The 22,661-nt window shown below is 40.6% G+C and overlaps 1 protein-coding gene across 2 annotated transcripts in view; it reads right to left on the bottom strand.

Annotated features, from left to right (window-relative positions):
- The window catches only part of KIAA0319 (KIAA0319 ortholog), a 44,466-nt gene extending 23,447 nt beyond the window's left edge, over positions 1-21,019 (bottom strand). Inside the window, exons 1-7 of one of the 2 annotated variants that reach the window (XM_058803773.1) lie at positions 20,852-21,019; positions 11,482-12,251; positions 4,012-4,195; positions 2,592-2,597; positions 1,740-1,838; positions 971-1,068; positions 511-598 (exon numbers count right to left, since the gene is read on the bottom strand). In XM_058803773.1, the coding sequence (XP_058659756.1) occupies positions 511-598; positions 971-1,068; positions 1,740-1,838; positions 2,592-2,597; positions 4,012-4,195; positions 11,482-12,251; positions 20,852-20,900 (1,294 nt within the window). In that variant the 5' untranslated portion in view covers positions 20,901-21,019. The remainder of the gene's footprint in view (positions 1-510; positions 599-970; positions 1,069-1,739; positions 1,839-2,591; positions 2,598-4,011; positions 4,196-11,481; positions 12,252-20,851) is intronic. The other variant, XM_058803765.1, reaches the window with a different exon arrangement.
- Between the last annotated feature and the right edge of the window lie 1,642 nt (positions 21,020-22,661).

Raw genomic sequence — 22,661 nt, 5'->3', positions numbered from 1 at the left:
CAAAACTTATGTTAAGTCTACAAATCAATAGTCCCCAGTGATTAAATCTAGGACACACAGCTTTGCAGCATCTGCTGTCCTTTTTGGACAAGGCAAAGAAGAGGTTAGTGATGAGCAGTGTGCTGACACAGCAGTGTTCCACTGCAGTGCTCCTACGTGGTGTAATTCAGATCAGAGCTGTGCACTGTAACCTGCAGATAGAGCCAGATCAGCACAGGATTGTTGTCCCTAGCTGGAGAAAAGGACTAGTAAAGGTGGCATGATGATATCTCAGGCTTTGCCTGAGGAGGGGGAAAGACTAGAGAGCACTTAAACACAGTGAGCAGGACCCTTAGCTCCACTTTCTTAAAACTCCTTCTACACACCAAGATATGAAACACATCAGTATGACTGGACCGCCAGATATCCTTGACAAACAGTAACTGAGAGACTGTTTGATAAGTATGCTGCTGAATAAATGTGTTATAATATTGTGTTGAATAAATTTATTGTATCAGTCAACTGATTTACCTGGTTTGACTGTGACATTTACAAAACCTTCACCAAAGGCATTTTCACCAGAAACTGTCACTTTGAAGGCATAAAGTCCCACTGATAACTGAAACAAATACAGAACAAATAGGGTCACATGTTGGATTATACAAAAGTATGCTTAAATGTGACAATCATATCACAAAAGAGTAAATAGGGATGTCTGAATCCTCAATCTACTTTTATAAACACGTACATAAAAAGCCACTAGCCACTGCCTGGAAGTGGGGAATATGAAGCAAACACTGCAGAGTTTTTCCTTTATCTTAGAAAATTATTAGAGCACTCTAAGATACTGGCATAAATTTGGTGACAAAAACAAGTGAAGAGACTCAGGATGGCTTGAACTCCTTAAATCAAGGTGCCCTTCCCCACAGGTTACAGTTCTGTGAAAGGACACAAGCACACAAACACGAGCCTGAGCTTACAGCTCACTTACATGAGAGAGCTTCAAAGTCTGGCTGTGCCTGCGCTCCATTTCCCCACTATAGTCAGCAGGGTGACTGATTAAGCTCCACTCATAGGTGTAGGCTGTTTCTAAGAGCAATAACACAATGTCAGAACAATCAGTTTTGTGTTCAAGATAAGCCCAGAAAACAAAGAAATCAAGTTCACCACTCATCAGATAAAACACTACAGTATGAGATCATGACTGCTACTGCCTAAGCCTGTAAAATGAAGCAGTATGACCACATGTTAAACTCCCAGTGTGTTCCAACTTGGTAAAGCAGCAAGGATGTAATGGACTTCACAAATAATCAACTTCTTCACAAAAAACTTCTTAATGTGAAGCCAACATATTTTACATAGCTACTTATGAAACATCTTATACTTGCTCCTGCAATTCAGAAGCTGGCAGTTTTAAGGCAAATGTTGCATGCAAACCTGCTTTCCCACCTCCCCTGCCCTGAGCTTTTCAGCAAGATGCTAAAATCTAGGCCTCGTCATCTTTTGGTAGAAATTACAGGCTTTCTATTGAATCAGCTGGCTAATAAGTTCAGGTTCTGAAAGTAAAAGCCACTTAAAAATTCCTCTTTAAAATCCAACAGAGGAAATCCTCTCTGCAGTTAGAGCTGTAAAAGAGGCAGTATTAGAAATAAGAAAAATTGTTTTATCTGAAGTGGTAGATGTTCACATAACTCAGAACTTGTCTGCATTTACAAGTTGGTAGTGTATGCATTCCCTGCATACCAAGGCATTCAACTGACCTGTAGGTGGTGGTGGGACAGCAAAGGCATTCAGTTCAACCTCATTTTTGGGTAACACCACTTGTATGTTATCTCCAGCAGACACAGTAAGTTCTTTAACTGCATATAGAACAGGATGAGTACATTGTTATAACAGATGGAACTGATACAAATTTAGTATCATCAAATATCATTTGCACTGGATTAAGTAAAATTTGACAAGTACTCTACAGAGAACAGTCAGCAATAATTAAAAAAAATCCTTAATGCATTATAAAATAATGATCTATTAATCATTATTAATCATTATCAATAATGATCTAATAATCATGACTGTGATTCCTTCACCTTTTACCAAACAAAAGTTGTTTTTTTTCTTCTCCAGCTATGATGCCTCATTTTCCCTGCTTCTGTTTCAGAGAAAAGCATTCTCATTCTTCCTTTATATCAGAGGTAACAATGCTCTGCATAAAGAGTTATGTATTTTTCTCAGTAATTGGAAGTGCAGGAAGACAAAAAAATCATAGTAGAACTTTATTATCACACTTTCCTTGACCAAGAAGTACTATTCCTATGTTCGTGGGGCACTTGGCAAGGCAGGTTCCAATGTCCATCTTGTGTTACTTTTAAAAAATTCATTTGCATAGCAAGGGAAATGGTTATTGATTATCTGAACTGCCCATTCAATCTACTTGCTATCCAGTCCTTGTCTGTGAAAACTTTTTCCTTTCAAAAAATGCCAAAGTACACAAAAACAGCCCCCAGAAGAAATATACCCAAGCACAACTTAGTCCTGTATTTCAAATGTTTCAAATATCTTCCTTTTAATATTGGAAAAACACAGAACAAAAGTTCTCTGAAGGCAGTGTTCACTAGTGTCTACATGTCCAACTCACAAACTCAGAAGAGATGCCAAAGAAGCTACTCAGTAGTGGCAGCTGATGGGTCTAAAAATGATGAAATGAAGACACTGACAACACACTTTCTGTCACTGCTACCTAAATTCCCCCAAGGCTTCACAATTGATCATGGAAGTTGCCCTACACACCTGTGGAGCAAAGGTTTGCACTTGGACCTTCACATGAGATGATAATAAAATGGCTAGAAGAGGGTGATGGCCAAAAGAGAGAATGAGGGACTGTCATTGAGACTTTCTAGACACTCTGGCTGAGAACACACAAACTTTAGGCAATTCTTGTATAAAGCAGTACCTACTGTGAGATTCATCACAACCTTCCCTTCAGCTTCTTCTTCCAATCTCCTTTTTGGGCCCTCTTCAACCTGCTCCTTCACAGGAGGAGGAGAAAAAGCTGCCTAGCTAACAGTCAGTGGTAATGATGATCCACTGTCTTGGAGAGGAATCTCTTGTAGCTTATCTCTTCCTCTTACCTGCTACTGCTATCCTGGCTGGCAGGTTGCATTTTGGTAGAGGGTGTCAAGAATGTTCTAAACCAGACTTCCTCTACCAGGAAGCAAAGGGCTTAGCTCTCCATGTCCCTCAGTACATTAGGAGTGCAGAAAAACACACATCTGTGCTTCTCTGCTTCTTGTGGTCCTTCTAACCCTTTGTCAGTGTGCACAGGGAGGCAGGAAACTCAGCAGGAGAAAGGAGATACATGAACATACACACAGAATTTAACACAACTACAGAGGACATGGTAGTTAGAAGTCCTTTTCAAAATAAAACCAACTGTTCTGCAGCTTTAAGTGTGATAAGCTTCCCCACAGTTTTGAAATGAAAGCAAAATTTTGTTTTCCCAGGATTTGGAGGCCGTGTTCTCCACTGTTAAGGGCTGAGCTTCCTCATGTCCCATCTATGTTGCTGCATGGTGTCTGGCAACTATGGATAGGCTTCTACTGCAGAGTTTCTGAGAGGGAGCAGTGCCCTGAAGAGACACACCAAAAACAACAATATGGCTTCAAGAGACTATTCTGAAATCCCAGAAAGCTTCAGGTATTGCTTACAAAGTAAAAAAAAAAACAAACACCAAAACCTAAAACGTTTGAAACAGGTCTTTAATCTTGGCTTTTTACTTTGCTGTATTTCCTTGAGTTGTCATTTCTCACAATGGTGGACTTGGTCAGAGTTTTGCCTCAGAATTAAGTGACTACAGGGTCTAAAGTTTGCAGTATTACTGTAGGTCTACAGGTTTAAAGTGGGATTATGTAACATTTGGATAAAAAATGAGCTCTTACTTACAACAGGTTGGAAACCTGACAGTAGAAATGTCATGCCCACCCTCTGTCCAACCTGCAGGTACCCCTCAGATCACAAGCTCTGTTGAAACATTACCTGCTTGAGCAGCAGTAGCAGGTGGTGTGAACAGCTGCATGGGCTCGGATGGTGCAGCATTAGTGGGAAGTAGCATGATCCCACCTTCAGTGGCATTCTCTGGGGCCACTGTGGGAATCTGGGTTTTCTCTGACATGCCTGGGGAGAAATCTGGTTTATCTGAAGAAGAGGAAGGTGTAGCAGCCTGAAAAAAGGAATTATAGGGAAAGAGTTGTTGTGAGACATTTTCCACATTTCTAGATTTAGAGGTATGCTGTTTTTTAAATAGCATGTAGGATGACCCTGGTGATTTATGTTACTAGAAGATTTTATTCACATACAGAATACCCATTGAACAAGGACTGTTTTTTTTTCCAACCAGGAACAATTGCTAATTTTCCAAGTTTCAGATGTAGAACAATCATGTGGTAACCTGGAATACAACTAATGCTACCAGTTACCAAAATATTAAAAAATTCAGTACAACAGGTCTAAATACAGTTATAAACCTTTAAAAGACAATATCAGAAAGTCTATGTGGTATTATTGTCTTTGTGCCATACACAAACATAACAGAGTGTTTGCTTCTTACTACATCTGCTCAGTACCCAAGTTGCTTGTGTCCTTTTATCTCCTCAACAGGAATAAAACACCCGACATGTTCTCTACTTCAGGCATCAAGCAGCACTGCCTGACCTTGTTAGTAAATCAGAACTGCCTCAAAGGACATGGCAAGTGTGGCACAAATAACTCAGCACTGGGTTAATCTTACCTTACAATGACACATTACCCTCAATGAGCCAGCAGGTTTTCCTTAATATTCTTAGGATTAATTTCTGATCTAATGATATGGGAAAAGCATTTTTCTAATTATGGCTACTGTATTTGGCATATGAAGGTACAGCAAAATACTATTATTTGTACACTGTCTATTAACTGAAGAATAGGATTATGAAGGTTGGCAAAGTGTACACTAACATCAAAAACAGTTGAGGTGGCAAGGGACCCCTGGAGGTATCCCAGTTCAGCCCCTGCTCCCAAAGCAGGGTCAGGTACAGCAGACTGCTCAGGACCAAATTCAGTCAGGTTATGAGCATCTCCAAGGACAGAGAATCCATCTCTCTGGAAAACCTCCAATGTTTGGGCATTCTCACAGAAAAAAATACGGTGTTTAGTGTTCAAATAAAATTCCCTGTATTTCATTTTGTGTCCATTGTATCTTACCCTGACACAGAACAGCACTGAGAAGAGCCTGGATCCATCTTCATCACATCCATAAGAGTTATTTATACACATCTGTAAAATCCCCTGAACCCTTTCTGCTCAAGGCTGAACAGTCCCAATTCTCTACTCTTTGCATTTCAGGTGCTCTACTTTCCCTTTGCAGTTTGCCTCCCTAGGAAATAAGAGCAGCCCTGCCTTCTGGACAAGAGAAAAAGCTCCTTGTGCAGCTGGGAATGTGAAAGCAATGCCAGAAACTGTTCCTTCCCAGCCTACAAGAAAACAGAGCATGGAAGTCATGGGCAACTCCATCTCAACCTTCAACAATGGACACAGAGCACAAATCCCTGTGCAGTGTCAGGGATTACAGCTACCCACTCTTGAGGATGCTGAGGACAACACCAAGAGCTGCCCTTTTGGGTGAGTCCATAACACAGACAAGGCAAGCACCTTTGAGGTCACACCTCCAGCTCTGCTCCATTTGCAGACAGTACTCTCTGAGCAGCTGGACCCTGAGAGCAGGACCAGGGACTGCAGCTCTCCTAAAGTAGTGCCTTCAGGAATCCCACCCTTGACAGCATCATGTACAGGGAGAACCTCAAGCCCATCCTGTTTTGTATCTTGACAAAAGGTCTTTCCTCCAGATAGGTCTCCTTGACATACTCACTCCAACCTTCATCTTTATAAAAGATTTTCTTCCCATACTTGAGCAAACCACAGTGGTTTTTTGCCTTCTGAATTTGAGGGAACTCTACTTTCCTGAGCTTCCTCTGGCTCCTCTCCTCTCCCTCGCCTCTCCTCATTCTTTGCCAATCTAGCAGCTGAAAAGCAGCCATCATGGCTTTTTAGGACGGATGGAGACAAAGTCACCTCAAATATACCTTTCCAGGGTGCCTCTTCTGCAGTGGCACCAAACATCACTTCAGTCAGCAAGCCTAGGCAAGGCACTGCAGTCAAAAGAGGTGCCCTGTGGCACTGTCACGTCTGAAGAGGTGTCACAGCCAAAAAGACAAACTAAAAATGTTAGCAGACAGCAGACAAATGGGGCAGGGACAATATCAGAAATTAAGCTCTCAGACAGAAACTGTTACTGAGAGATTTGCTGGAACAGATATTGAGGGTAAGATTAACTTAAATTCCAGCTTGGGAAGTGAAAGTTAAAGGAAAGAAAAGAATTCCCTCTGGGAGTGAGTCTGATAGGCAGTTCTGCTGGTAGGGTCTTCGTGGGTTGTTTGCTTTTACCCTTTTTTACAGCCACTATTGCTTGATACAAAGACACCAATGGTGAGGGCCCACATCCTCCAGTTCCCTGGGTTTGACTTGAGGGCAAATCTCTTGAGAATTCCAACAGAAAATAAGAACAACAAAATACCATGAAGAACCTACTTCAAAATAGAAAAAAAAAGGTAAATCTAAGTATCAAAACATCTTCCAGAGATTTTATACATCCTATGGATCAAGTCAATGTATTTTTAACCAAACAGAACTGTTGAGCTTCTGCAGGCATAAAAACTGAAACAAAGCCAAAACAAGAGATGAATATCTATGTTATTCAACTGCATTCTAAGTCTTAAATATGAATTCTGAAGGCAAGCAAATCAGACACTAAAAGGCTCACCATCACATAGAGTCTGTCAGCCATGTTAAGGCTTCTTAGGTAGAGCTTTATGTATTTTGACTGCACCATTATCCCTGCAAATACAATAAGCACAAGAATTAAGTCAGGCCTTATCTACTGAGTAAATGTTTGGAACATTGCAGCGTCAACATAGCAGCAGCTAGACTCTGGCTAAGACCTTAAAAACTTTACTTAACTTAGCAGATCAGCTGGAAATTAACAGGAAATTTTAAATAAATTTTAACTAGAAATTTTAAAGAGAAAAAATTTTGCTGATATCTCACTTGAAGGATGGGCAGCACTGCAGATTTCTCATCTGGGCAGGTGGACAGCACATACTCTGTACAGGTTTCTGAACATACTCATGTTATTGAGCTGCCAGAGACTGACAGTCCATAAGATCCCTCTGAACTCTGATGTAAACCCAACAGTCAGGTGACTCATTTAAGTGACAAACCCCATATTCTCTCTCCCAAATCACATACAGAAACTCCCTGCATCTGACTACATTTATGACAAGGATACTCCAAGGGCACAGACTCCAGAGGTCTGTGTTTGGTTGGTTTCTCAGTTTAAAATCTCTGTGCAGGTCCTTGCTCAAAGAACACAGCACCTGACACTGCATCCTGCTGACTACTGTGAAGGGAGGGAATCAGGGAATTGCATTTTTGCCACCTTGCTCTGTCTGGCTTGTCAAAACAGCTTTGTCTGGAAGCTGCAGAAGGGAGTGCATCAGCATGGATCCAGGAACGGAGATATAGAGCTTCTGTGGCAGAACTGAGAGGATGATAGGAAAACACAATATTGCATAATGTGGGCAAAGTGGGCAATTCATTAAACTTAGTAGCAAGCATGATTTTAAGACCTTCATATTTTCATAACCTATACAAAACCACCACAGTTTGAGAGGTTGTTTGGATTATATATCAATGGAAAAATTATTTGGAGACCTCTCGGCATTTTTAATCCAGGGTAAAAATTTAAGATTTCCTTCATAACAAAATCTGGTTTTCAAAAACCAACCTTTTTTCAGAAGGAAACACAAATATGTGCTAAACAATCCATATGAGATTTGATGAAAATATCTGCTTGCTGGAGAAAGAGACACATAGGAAGGAAATCCTATCACCACTATACACCACAGGCAGTTTCTATTTCACTAGGGTCACAAGTAAAGTTTCCAAACCAGAAAAACTTGAAGCCAAGATGAAAAATTGTGTTGGGCATACCTGGCAGGGCTTAGGTGGCAGAGGACTGGCTGCAGGGGCCACTCTGGTGGTCCCAGTCAGCTTGGCAGTGGATGGAATCATGGCACGATGCACCAGCACCATAACCTCTCAAACCTAGTCAAACAAGGGCAATGGCCACTGTGGGCAGGGGACACAGGAGGATGTGGGGGGATGCACAACAGGAAACATCTGGAAGCAAACATAATTGTGCACAGGGCTGGAGACACCCTCCTGGAAACAGGAACTCCATGCCACCTCCCAGGGAATTGAGGCCCACAGAGAAGCCACACCAGTGCAGATGAAACAAAAAGAAAGGAACAGTGGCAGAAGAGAGAAAGAAATGACAAGTGGCAGAAAGGAGACTGCCATGCACTGACTCCAACCTCCTGTGCCACCTGTTTCCTCATCAAAGCAACTGAACATAATCTGCATTGAAAGGAAGGGGAGTGGAGACTAGGAAGGGGACAGGAGATAGGTCTGGACTGAAGCTCATTCTAGGGAAGGTCATTCAAGGGAAAACTATTTGCTAAAACTGCGCACCATCTTCATTTCTCCACACATGTCTAAATTCAAAGGAATTCTCACCTAGGAAACAAAGGTCACTTAGACTTTGGCACTTTCTGAAAGTCTTCTGCTTCCCCAGATTCTATCTTTACATGAATAGAGAGCCTTTAGAGCTGTATCTCAATACAAGTCATGAACAGCTTTTGATGTTATCCCATTAACATGCTTTCTACAGCTCTGATCACAGAGCATGTCCCAACCACCTTCTAACTACACTTGTCTTACCAGTTCTTCAGCATCATTATCAGCTGTGGCTAAAGACTAACCCAGGTTCGGCATCTCATCCCTTCTGCAGGGAAAGCAGCCATCTCATTCTTCAGCCTTTTTATTGGAATTTCAGTGGGTGTGCTAGCATAATATAAAGATCACACAAAAATAACTCTGTGTCCCAGTGAGAAGTAGGTTTCTCTCCATTTCACATTACAATAAACTCCCATCTACAGTCAGTGTAAAAAGATAAAGCAAAATCTTTATATTTTGGCCGGGGTGGGAAAATCAAAGTAAAGATCTACAAAGTAGGCTTGGCCAAATATATTTATCACTGCTGCAGGATGTGAAATCTCAACTTTCATAAAATAGTATTCACGTGATCCCTTAGAGACAGGGAACAAACTTGCTCAGCTCTGACACATAGTTTAGGTGAACCTGAAGTTTTATGACTCCTGTAAGGCACAAGGCATAAGCAATTCAGTCAGCAAGGATCCTGACAACTGGCTAAAGATTAGCACCATGCTAATGGCTCTTCCATTAGACAGCAAAATGCAATGGAAACAAGTTTCAAGTCTTACTGCATACCTAAAGCACACAAATATAGTGGAGCATAGAGCTACTGCAGGTTCTTGGTGTGGCTTAATTTCCGCCACACTACACAGGCAGCAACTAAAAGATGCTTGCAAGTCTCCCCTTGCAGATGGAAGGAAACATGGGAGATGAGCTTAGTATAGCAGTGGTTGGATGTCCTTTATCTTAGCTCAGCTATTGCCCTGTGCTAGGACTAACTGCACCACTAGTGCATGACAGAATTTCACTCTAAATTTTATTAGCAGTGACAGTCTACTTTGTTCTCATACTCTTCATATATACATATATACATATTTTTTGCATACTAAGAAAAAAACAACCAATATCTACTCTTCTCACCTAAACCCCCATGTAAATTATGCTCATGGGGAAGTGTGCATAGAAGGAACTTTTAAAAACAAGTCTCCTATCATCAACTCTGCTTGCAGAAGCAGTACCTAATTTGCAGTTTGGCACAGCATTCATTCTGTTTTCAAGTGTTCTTCCATACACATGAAAATGAGTTCTGATCTCTTCTCACTTGTGCCAATACACTCCAGACCAACTTAGTCAGTCATAAAAGGCACAGGCTACCTTGACTCTACAGGAGATGGTCCTCAAAAAGCAGCCTGCTGTCATGGCCCCCACTTAACTCCAGGGCAATCATCTCCCTTGCAATTCTTCCAAACAGATCCCACAACAGACCAAAGACTGCAGCCCATGGTTGTGACTCTGCTTCCTCACTTATTCCTGCCCCTCTTAGGAGCTTCTACCTCATGCCTGCATCCCTAACCAATCCTTTGTTTCCTGCAAGGGTGAGGTCCAGCAGAGTCTCTCCTTCTCAATTCCTGGAAGCAACTCAAACCAATAACCTTCTTGAAGTTATCAACAACCTTCAGAAACTTTCTGCACAGCTTTTGCCCCGCTCTCTTGCCCTCCCAGTAGGTATTGGGGTGTCTTAAATCCACCAAGAGGACCAGGGCTGTTAATAGGAGGTTCCTTCCAGTTACCTGAAGTCTTTATCTGTTTCTTATGACTTGCTGCTCTCCACACATCAGTCATCCCCTCCCAGAACTGCAGTTGTCACAGATTTCATGCAACTTTCTTATTTGCTTGCATTTTACTTCCCTACAGTAATAATAATAAATTACCATTTTTACAACAAGAGATACTCGCTAGTTACAAAATCTTGTAGTATTTAGAGCAATTCAGCTAAAACTGATCAATTTCCTCTTTCCTCTGGCAAGGGGAGTCAAACCCAGGGAATGCTGAATTTACAGCTGGTTTAAACTTTCCAGCTGAACCCATCCCTGTTATTAAGAAACCAAGGCCCTTCGAGTGTCAACTGATCAAACTAGTTGGCATAAACAGAGAACAGGTGCACCTTATGAAAATAGAGAACAGGTGCACCTCACGTATATTGACTTACATATTGGATTTTAGGTAATTAACTTATTTTTATAATTATCAGACTCAAGGATTCTGAGAACAGAAACACCTTATCCACTTTATCCTGCTGCACATCATGGTCCAAAACTGCTATCATGCCTCCTTAAGTTCCATGCCCTTCTCATGTTTTAAAAGCATTATAAAAATTAACTCAGCACTTACACCTGTAACACCACTGTGCATTAGTAGCATGAAACCATGAAGAAGGCCTAATTTTATTGATGGAGGAGCTTATGTTCCCTGATTCTGGCCTTTGGATACCACAGGGTCTACCAGTACTGCCCTGCTAACTTCTTCCAGTGAGTCACCAGGGGTCAGAAGTGAAGAACGCTGTAACACTATAACACCAGATCCAGGTTCCCTAATTTGTACACTTCCAAGGAAACCTCAGAGTGCCCTAAAGGGAGCATTACTCCTTATCATCTGATGAAAAAAAAAAATCCTTTAGTGATTCATCTGTCTCTTAAGACAATCCTCTTCCCTTCAGCCTCTTCTACACAGTAACACAACTATAAGTCATTTGAGAGTTGTAATATTATAAAGCAATAACCTAAGATTTTAAAAGATTTGAAAACTAAAATAATTGCCAAGTAGCCTCACCATAGCCTGCTTCCTTAGGGGCAAACATACCTCTTTTTGCAAAGCACCCTCAGGTTGTAAAAGGAGTGGAACTGCTGCTTCCCTTTCAAATGTCTTCCCAGGGAGTGGTGTAATCTCCAGAGGGGACGACCTCTCTGTGGGGTGTTCATTGACGGAAGTCAGTTCAGAGCTGTTTTTATTCAGAAGGCTTTCCACCTTCCCAGCCACCCCTTTCTTTTCAGCAAAATCTTCCTGGTTATCTCCATCATCACCCGTGGAAGCGTTGAAGCCATTTTCACCTGCCACTATCAGGCCCCAGTCAGCATAATCCATATTATCCTTCTGCTCATGTTTGATGCCCACCTGAAAGGGGTCCTGCTCCAACTCTTTATAATCATCAATATATTCAGGTATCTCCTCAAGGCTGGGATCTTTGCCAAGCAGAGACAGCTTCTTCAGGCTACTCACTTCCTCTGATGGCTCATTCTGGAGTCCCACAGAGTGGACCATGCTTGGGATCACTTGGCCAAGCCCTAGCAGTGAGGCTGGCCTCTGAGAAGGCCTCAGCACAAAGGTAAGGTAGGACTTGACAGTTTCAATTTTTTTAGGCTCACAATTGTCCTTGTGTTGGCAGTTGACGATGTAACAGCGTCGTTCAAACATCCAGGACAAGTCACAACCGGAGAGGTCACAGCACGCCGCAATGCAGTCGGACACGGACAAAGCGTGAGGAACTCGCATGATTTTAGTGGTTTCTAAGTTGGGAGATATTACTGCACCTGAGTATGTGGCTCCTTCTCTGCACTGCTCACAACTGGAACCTGTAACAACACCACCAACGTAAGGCACAGCACTACATCCAAGTGATAACAGAGTTTATTGTAACCATAAATAGCTTTCAAGATAGAGACACGTGGTATCCTGTTTAGAAGAGCTCATTTCCTTTCACTAACATCATCACTACCTTTTTAAGCATGTCCCTTTGCAGTAAAAATTGTACTTTAGAGGATTTTTCAGTGTAGGACCTTGACATATTTTGTAGAAGTAACTTTTACTCCTGTGCTACAATTCAAATACATAGAGATGAAAACAAATTGCCAATACTTAAAAAAAAGAAAAGAGCAGAGAATAAAAAAAAAATACAACACCAAAAAAACCAAACCAAGCAAAAAAACCCAACCCAAAACCATGTGGTACCTTCATTACTTCTGCAGCATGTTCCTACTGGGATCTTTAGAAACATGTTTAGAAACAAAACTCAAATAAGAGGCTGTAACCTCATTTTTTCACTTGAGAGAGAAGGGAGCAAAACTCTAAATAGGAGAAAGATTTGCCATCTCATCTGAATGTCAGGAAGAGTTCCTCACCCCAATGTACTCACTGATCTTAATATAAAACCTGGATCAATTTCTCAAACTTCTGTTGCTTTACCCACAAGTTCATGTGAAAACCCAAGAGCTTGCTCCAGTATGGAGCTCTTTTCTTCATTTCCAGTAACGCTGAAATTTTTTAACATGACATCGGAATTATTTTCATAGCACATTACAGACTGAGAGTGAAATGGTCAAAAAAGCATGATTCAACATATTACATATTCCAGTCAGTTTTTAACATCTTTTCTAGGTGTTTTTTCCCTGCTTATAACTGCTCTTCATAATTCTTCTCCCTAAAATCTGATTATGTTTCAATAAAGTTGAGTAAAGCTAGAAAATTATTCTCTTTGGTTTTCAACTGGAATTGCTATCTCAATGAATGAAACAAACGTGCCCCCACTGTGGAGCTAATACAGGAATGGAAGACAAAGCTGATTTTGCTTGCTTTCTACCTCATTATTCACAATAGGAAAAATGCAATCAAGGAGTAGGAATAGGCTGGCAATAGGGGTTAAGTCAGAATATGAGATGCAGAGATTCTCCAGCGCCACATTACAGTTCCCACCACCTCATCTGGGTGGAACTGCAGCACACTCCTTCACAATACATGGTCTGAACATAGCTATCAAAATATATGTGCAGAGTCAAACTGCCTGGGAAGAATGTAAAGCTTGCAAAGTAGGTTCGTTCAATGCAAAAAAACAAAAAAAAAATTGCACGATATACTGAGGGACAGAGAGGGCAAGATGGTATATGATGGTTTTGCAGAGCTGGCTGTGTGGGGTAAGGAAGAACATGAAATGAAACAAATTTTAAAGAAGATTGATGATATGCAAAAATATAGCTGATTAGGAAGCTGACAAAAAGGATAAGAACTTCAAGAACCATTTTTCTGACTGCAGCTGCTCCTTCACACAGAACTAGGATGCTGTCAACTGTTCCACTTTACACTCTCAGTGAAAAAAATCTACCCAGGGAAACGTGCACTTAAAACAACCTATCCTGTTCTTATACAGCCCAAACATGAAGTATCCTTATCTGTACCCAGAAGACGCTCAAGATTTCTGCAATTTTTTTCTGTTACACTGCATATAAACATTTTCTCTACATTCCCTTTTACCTCCAAGAACATAAGACGGTGGCAGAGACTCAGATTTGCCATCATAAGTCTTTCGTTTAAGTTGTCTGCACAACTTAGAACAGGGGAGCCAGAAAAACTCTGGGTTAAAATGAAGTACAGGAGTCAGGCATACCGTTCAACCATTCTGTCTTTTTGCAGCTCAAATGCATTTAGTTAATCCCATAAATCAGTAGAGAGATGAGTAACAGGCCTTTAAAAAGGGAAAACAGAAACATGACTCTGTGCAAATGTGTAATATCAGGTCAGTAACGAATCATTACAATGACTACTTTAGGAACAGCACTATTAATGTGGGCCAAAAAGCTCCTTTGATGGCTGTTTTCATCACCCTCCCCCTCTTTAACGTATTCCTGAAACAGAACGTGAAGAGTATGTTAAAAAAAAGAAAAAAACAAACTGAAGGTTTCACTATTTATTTGCTCAGAACAGAATGACCAATAGTTCTTGCTTAAGAGACAGGCCTACACAACTGGGACATTCCACAGCTCTATCCTGAGGCCAGACTTCAAGTCCTCAATCAACTTCAAATCTCACTGCACCACTTTCAGTTTGACACATCAGTTATCACACTGCAGAGTCAACATCCCTCAAGAGTCATGGTGCTTTTTCAACCACAGAGAGAAACTTGTCCAGCATATTTCTAAGATGATACATGACTTTGAACCTAGATCTCCCCAAGTACGCAACCTAGCCACAAATCTTGGCTACCTGCTTTTGCAAATGTGAGAAGGTTTCATCCCAACAAGGAGCAGAAAAAAATCTCAAAGTAATGGAAGTTTCATCTTGCTTTATCTAGCATTACACCTGAGTTGAATTGTAGCAGTAGGTGTGCAAGAAAGGATGAATTTATCAAGCTCTTTTGGCCTCATACTGGGTGTGTCCACTTCACATGAAAAATATGTATGATGTACTTAGAGTGAACTTGATCTGATCTCTAATATTATATTCTCTTACATCTCATCTCCAGTCTGCAGTGGACTCAGAGATAGCAAGGTGTCTTATTTACAGAAAATTTACTGAAGGTGTGCAATATGAAAGGTCACTTAGTAACATTTGTATCTGCCACAGTACTACCCACTGTGTGAGATCATAGCACAACTATTTTATTTTAGTAAACTGATCTCAGGTATTAAAACTCTGTTCTACTCCAACCACTAATGGCAAAACACAGCATCATGCAATTCTATTTCAGTAGAACTCATTCAAGTTACCGATAGGAAGACTGATTCCCTTTATTAAAACCCCCCAAAACACTCTGGAACATGAGTCAAAAGCCTAAAACTTCTGCAAGCAAAGTGTTTCCCTTCCTCTTAGGTGCAATCTGTTACATCTACAGCAGGACAACACTGACATATCCAGAGACCTAGTCAGGCAAGATGGTTACCATTAAAAAAACCCCAACCTGTATCCCTTACCAAAATCCTAACAGAGTCACAGTGTGGAATACAGTTTCATTTTAAAGAGATTCACTCCTTTAATGAGGGAACATCCACACGTTTCTTTGAGCTTCACACTTCTGCTCCTTCACATCTTGGAGCATGAGTCCATTGATGCCAGGAGCCCATCAGGAACACAGCTCTGTGTCTGATATATAATTGTCCCCCTGTTGCAGTTGGCTGGAGACCATTCCGCAAGTGGACATGGAAACCTAAGAGTCTCTCTCCCCCGTGCTCACACAGCCATAAGCACTTGAAAGATTTGCCAGCAAGTATTCTTTTCTTTAGTCAGTCAGTAGAAAATTGACCGTGTACTAACACTTAGGTCATCACAGCTCATCACCCCAGCAGAACTATCCACTCTGTTTGCTTTCCCTAGCAGCAAACACTGCAAGAAGAAGCAGAAGGAAGTGGCAAGAGGAAATGTACAGTAATAGAGAAAAGCTCAGATTCAAACGTTGCACCAAGAAATGTCACATTTGACCAGAATCCCATTACCTTTTTGCTGGCAGCACAACATTGTGAGCCCACATAGCACATTATTCTCACAGCCTAAAAGCCTCTCAACTACCTGAGCATGGAGGATCCTATATCAGCTTGCTACAGGAAGAGTAGGATTGTCCCTTTTTTCTTGCCATATGCTCCATCTACTGTCTTTTAACAGCAAACTAGTTCTATTCTGGTTTTAGGCTTAGTGATCTTTTTTTAAATCTATTCAAGTAACTTTTACCTCACTTGGTGAATTTTGAGATGAAAGACATTGCATCAGTAAAAAATAAGTTTTGTTTTTTCCTACTACCATTACAACACACTGAAACAATTTTGATAAATTTCTTGAAGCAAAATTAAAGTAAGTTTTTCATTTTAGTTACAATCATCTAAGAGGAGAAATTAAAATTCCAGTTATCAAGCTAGAGATAATTTCCACAGCAGAGCTATAAACCCCTGCAAAGTGCACTTCATATCATAAATGATGAAAAAGGCTTATACTCAATCAGCTTTGGTAATGCCCTACAGAGGGTACTGTCCTTGAAACCAGAAAAGTAGTAGAACTGACATCTGAACATTTCAACATCTGAACTGTCACTTCATTGGTTCCTCGCAGCAGCTAACATCTCTGCACACCATGAAAGCATTTTCATTCTTTTACTTCAGGCTGCCCTGAGGCTGTCTCTCAGGTCTTTAAACACAAATACATATGCAACAACAAAGGCTATCAACAGTAAACATCTGCAAATAATGATCTGCAAAGCCTTTATGGTCTTTACAGCAGTCTTCACACTTCTTTTGTCCAGAATCTGTCAAGGCATCATAATTAGTTCAGTGGGTCTGATCATCCTTTCCAAGTATTGTTTTCATTCCATCAATTGTTATTGTCCCTGTTTGTCACTGATAAACCAACTAGGTGCTATTTAAAAAGAAGGAAAAAAAATAATAATAAAAAAAAGGGTAGATGCACAGCTGCAACTATTGCATCTCTCCACAAGGAAATACCAGACCACTTCCAATGGAGGCATGGACAATGTGAACTAACCTGGCATATGGCATAACTCACTAAGATCTCAGAGATCATAATCAAGCACCACACCATCCTGTATCTCTGGAAAGACCTGTGTGAACCAGGACACTAGAACATCTAGGCATGGTAGTAAAAGTAACAAAGAATGCACCACGACCCCAGGGCAGTGGTTCCACTGTCATTTCAAAGGCACACCCACATCATAAAGTGTTCCTTGACACTCCTGGCCTGGGCTTTACATGTTAGACATGTAGGAAGAAAAGGGTATTAATATTTTTCAAAATCCAAGACCAGTAGTACTGAAACATGTTGAAAATTGAGGGCTTGTAATATATTTAGAAACACCTTCTGCTAGAGTAAAGAACAGGACATTGGTGAAGGCTATCAAGGAATATGGGAGGTCATATAATCTACATCTGGGCTATGTGGATCTGAAAACAGGAGACCAGACAACACAAGACCTATGACTGCAATTACCTGGTAATTGCTGTCTATATTTTTGTTGGAGTGGCTAATCTCAAAACAAAGCACACAACACACACACACAATATGACAAAACCAAGAGTCAGCCACGAGAATGCTATTCATAATATTTGCAGAAATGCATTTTAACAGCACTATTTGCAAGGTCTGCATCATATGCCAAATGAAATATGCCTGCTCAAGATGAGAGCTAGACTTAATTGCTTCCAAGATACTGGACTCCCAGTTGCAAAGTAAACTCACTTTTCTGTGCTGGAAAACAATGTCTCTTCTTTCTCATAGAGAAAAAAGAAATTGATACATTAGCAAAAAAACATTAATTAATGGCCAGAATAATTGAAATGTATTTCAATATATGCTGCTTTCATCAATGAATGGATTCAAAAAACTGAAACAAGATTATAAGCACACTAAGGAATTATGTATATGGATAAATTAGGAACTGCATCCAGAGATTTTGGAAATCAATCACCCAAAATGCATGAGATGTTGAGTGACAGAGGCAGGGTACCCATTGCTACACTCAGCTCAAGCCTCCTGAGAGGCATGGACGTTAGTCAGTGATGGATATCTGTATCAATTAGGTTTATGTGGCACATCTTGGTAGTAGGGGTGGGGGAAAATGGACTGCCAGAATGTCTTTGTGAGAGGACACCAGAAAATGCCCCATGTCAGGACAGAACCTGTTACAAGACTGACTCACAACTGGCTAAGGTTGAGCCAAATGGATGGTGGCTCAACACAGCTCCTCTGTGATAAAGCTTTATAAAGAGGCAAAAAGTCTGGCACAAGTGCAGCAGGCAGAAGAGAGGAGTAAGAAAATGTGAGAAAAGCCATCCTGTACACAGCAAGGTCACTGAAGAAGGGGTAGGAGGTGCTCCAGTGCCAGTGCAGGGATTCTCCTGCAGCTGTGGTAAAAACCATGGTGATTCACTGCTTCATTGTCCTGCTGTGGCCCATGGAGATCCACATTGCAGCAGATACCCACCCCTAAAGCCCATGCAGGACCCCACCTTGAACCAGGTGGGTAAGCCCTGAAGGAAGCTGTGAACCCTTGCTTGAACTCCTGGCTGGAGCAGGCTCCTGGCCTGAACCCCAAGCCTATGAAGAGGACTCCACACAGAAACACATTTTCCAGCAGGACCTGTGACCCTACAGGGGATCCACACTGGAACAGCTTGTTCCTGAAGGACCTTCATGTGAAAAGATGGTGTAGTTCTTGAAGAGTGTGAGCCTATGGGAAAGACCCATTGGCTCAAGAAAGAATAATTGGGAGTAAAGTTGAATAAAGAAAGATGGGAGAAGTGAGGGCAAGGTGTTTTTATAGTAGTTCTTACTTCTCATTATCCTGCTCTGCTTAATTGACAATAAATTAAATAAATTTCACTAAGTCAAGTTTTGTCAGCTCTTGACTGTAACTGGTACATGAACGAGACATGACCTGTCTCAATCTCAATCTCAGTCCATGGAGTTTTTAATCTTATTTTTCTCTCCTATCTTTCTGAGAAAGGGAAGTGATAGAGTGACTTGCTGTGTGCCTAGCAGCCAGCAAAGGTAAACCTACACATTCATTAAAAGCAGTAAAACACTATTAGTCAAAAACTATCATGCACAAAATAAAACTAAACAAACATCACCTAAACAGGACAGAGCAGCCCACCTCAATTTCTTTTAATGAACCAGAGCGTATTTTTCAATATCCTTCCAACATTATTAATCAGTGAGGCTGTTTCTCTCTTCTCTCAGTGATGGAGTATCAAGCCTTTCTTTCCTATATTAAGTCAGTCTTCTCCTTATTTCAAATTAAAACAAGTGTTGAGATAACCTGAGGTCTTTTAAAGAAAAGGTAACCTTTAAAAGCACAAGCTCATGGGCAGAAAAAACCTGCAGAATGAACAACTAGCAAATTCCTGAGCACCAGTCAATTCACCTTAAAGCCAGCACTGAAAAGAAGCCCTTTTGACTTAGAAGAGGTAAGCATTTACTGATACATTGTAGCAAACACATCCTGGAAATTAGAAGGAATCTCCCAGTTTAAATTAATATCAATTGTATTAAAAATACTGCAAACTACTGAGATGGAAATAAATACTAACATTTTTACTAAAATAATATGAGCTATTAGGTTATATTATCCTCTGAACACTATGAACTGGTAGTTGAGATACAGGTAGAGGCTTGAAGTACAGCCAGCATTTTGAGAGCAATGGTCTTGTTCTCAGATAAGCCAAGAGAGCATAGCAAATTTGCAATTTAAAACAGATAACTTCCTATATGCATGTGGAAGATGTTCTAATCTGCTAACAATTAACAGTATTATCACAAGCATGAAACTGTGACATTCTCTACAGGCAAATTTCAGCATTTACTGCACAATACTGTCTTCTGCTGAAGTTGCTGTGGGTTTATTTTTCCTAAAGATGCTAGTATAGACCCTACAGCAGGTATTCAGTATCTCATAGGAGAGGATTTTATTTACAAAAAGCACACTTCTTCATTACAGCAACCAAAAACTCAGCTCCATGTTCTCTTCAAAAAGCTTGGCACTAGGAGATCCTCTTGGTGATCTTGATGATTACCTCAAACACCACCTACAAGTTCAGACATAGGTAATGACTACCCCCCTCAGCTGTAGGCTAATATCTATCCCCTTTAATCCAACTTTTCCAAATTCAGCAGTCAAATTAAGCTTTAGCAAATTAATCAAGTCTCTCTCTCATGAAACAGCTCATTCTGTTTATACTACAAGAAGTAAGAGCCAGACAGCAGTGCATTATTTTCTCCATTTCTGCTAATATGGATACTACCAGTACCAGCAGAGACAGAATTCAAACAATATTTTTATAAGCAAATAAACCCCACTTCTTAATATATTTTTCTTCAGTTATCATATCAAAACTACCTGCACTAGATTAAGTCTCTCTCTGACAGAAGCAGTATCAACTATCATTCTTCATCTTTCTGGTTATGGAAATAAATTACCTATTCCTGTGGCTGAAGCAGAAATGTACAGGACTTTCCTGTTTTTGAAAGGATAGATATGTTTGTAGGGAGTATGATGAGGTGAGAGATGTGAACCAGTGCACTCATGCTACTCATATATAAACCACCTTATGATAATTCAGAACAAAAATGTAGCTCACAATGCAAGCAACACATTATTCTTCAATTGCTCTCCTGCAAGTAAAAAAGTGAGAAAACTCTTTGAACTCTCCCACCACCCACTCTTGCCCCATGTATCTCCCCCAAAACAGCCTGCTGAAATTGGCTTCAAACATCTACTCACAACTGCCCTCCTCCATTGCAACTTACGAAGCTGTAACTTACCAAAGCTTTTTGCACTGAGGAATCACAGGATTTCCCAACTTTTGCCTTATTCATATTTATTTCACAGCTGTACACACACTCCAGGAGTATTAAATTCATTTGTTCTGTCTGGATGATTCAAACACAGGAGAAGTGCTCCTACCTGTTATTGTCCACAGGAACAGGCAGAGTACACCAGGTCCAAATGCCATGCTGCACCAGGAAGGCAGTGACAACCACTCTTCCAGCCAGTGGTGTGGGAGTTATAGGTCTTAATGCTGGGGTTTTTTTCTAATACTGTTTAGTGCCCTGCTGTGGCCATCAAGCACTGAAACAGACAGCACAGGAAAAATTAGGTCAGATGTGAGCATTAGAATTAGAATTAATTAGAATGTCACAGTTAAAGACAATAGACAGGTGACATGCAGGCTTTATCATTACTTCCTGACTTCTTGATGGATGACATAGTAGATCAGGCATGCTGAAGATACAGAACAAGTTACCCACCTGGAAATCTTTTTCTCTAGATACACAGAAACACCCCAGAAATATTTGCACTCTTGGCCTCCAGTACCTCAAACCCCACAAATGCTCTGTCTGCAATTATCCAGACCCTGGTTTAGCTGTAACTTCAAACAAGCAGGTACTTTTAACCAAGGAAGCACAGACAGCATTCTCCATGCTAAAATCCATGCAGTGTTAAGTCAGCTTTTGAGTGCTCAAGCTATTCTTTCCCAGCTATCAAGGCAATGCAAGCAGAATTTCTAGGCAGACATTCCTTGTCAGGACACTAAATTCTCCAAGTAAGGTATCCTGAGCAACAAATAGATGTAAGGAATGAATAGTTCAAAGCAACATTACTCATGCAAGACTCATGCAACAAAAAAACCAGTTTAGCCAAACTCCCCCCACATAAAGGATCCTAAATGGATGCTTGACCAAGAGACACTTTTGTAAATGAAAACACAGGCAGTGATTTTTCAGTGAACAGCCCTTTTCAAGGCACATTCATTACGTGACTTTCATATTTCAGCTGCCTATATCTACATGTGATAGAAACGCTGCTAACTGGCTGCTCTTGGCAGGTTCCTTGCCACACATAATTTTATATGATGAAAAACCGCCTAGATTTTTTCCCTTGCAAAAGGAAAAATAAGTTACTTAGAAAAGCCAGGGCTGACTGAACTAGATTAGAAACCCTAGAAGCTCAGCAGTTGGACTTTTGCTCTCTGAAAAGGGATCCTTTATAGGTGGCATGTTTCTTAAGTCATACAAACGACTGGACTCTGATCTGTAACTTGCACTTCTGTGACTGACCACAGCTTCTGCAAAGCAAGACATGTATTTATCTCAAGAAGAAAGGGACCAGATGTTTGTTTTAGATGTTAGGAGTTCTATCAAAAGCTTAATGGATCAACTGATGGAATAAATATTCCTCCAGTCAGTTCACTAAAGGGCTGCCTCACAAGCCAAGTGAACAATAACAGGTCGCTTAACCCGATACAGAGTATAAAAACTAAACAACTAACAAAAAAATTTAAAAGACAGCAATGGGCCTGAGCTAGCTTCAACTCACATGTCCCATTCCACTGACAGAAGATGCTGTGATGCTGGGATTATAGAAATCAGTGAAGGGAATCATATTGGTATTCAGATAAAACTGCATATTGCCACTGCTATATTTTGCCAAGTATAATGGATTTTGCATTGTGATTTCAGCATACTCTGTATTGCTTCACTAAATCAGAAATCCCATGTCACAGTAAGTATCTCCAAATAATGAAGTCTGATATTAGACATTGCATTATTCTTACTCTTACTAACTTTCCAAAAGCCTGATCCTTGACTTCTTGTTTTGCTCTATCCAACATAAAACAAAATCCCCTTCCTAAGGCAGCTGCCTTAGTGAGGAGTAAGCTGGTCTCCCAACCTATTCCTATGCTGCACAATTAGAAAAATTATCTCTGATCACA

Source organism: Ammospiza caudacuta, chromosome 1 (assembly GCF_027887145.1).
Source record: "Ammospiza caudacuta isolate bAmmCau1 chromosome 1, bAmmCau1.pri, whole genome shotgun sequence".
In the NCBI taxonomy this organism is placed as follows: domain Eukaryota; kingdom Metazoa; phylum Chordata; class Aves; order Passeriformes; family Passerellidae; genus Ammospiza; species Ammospiza caudacuta.
This window is presented reverse-complemented; position numbering and strand designations above follow the sequence as displayed.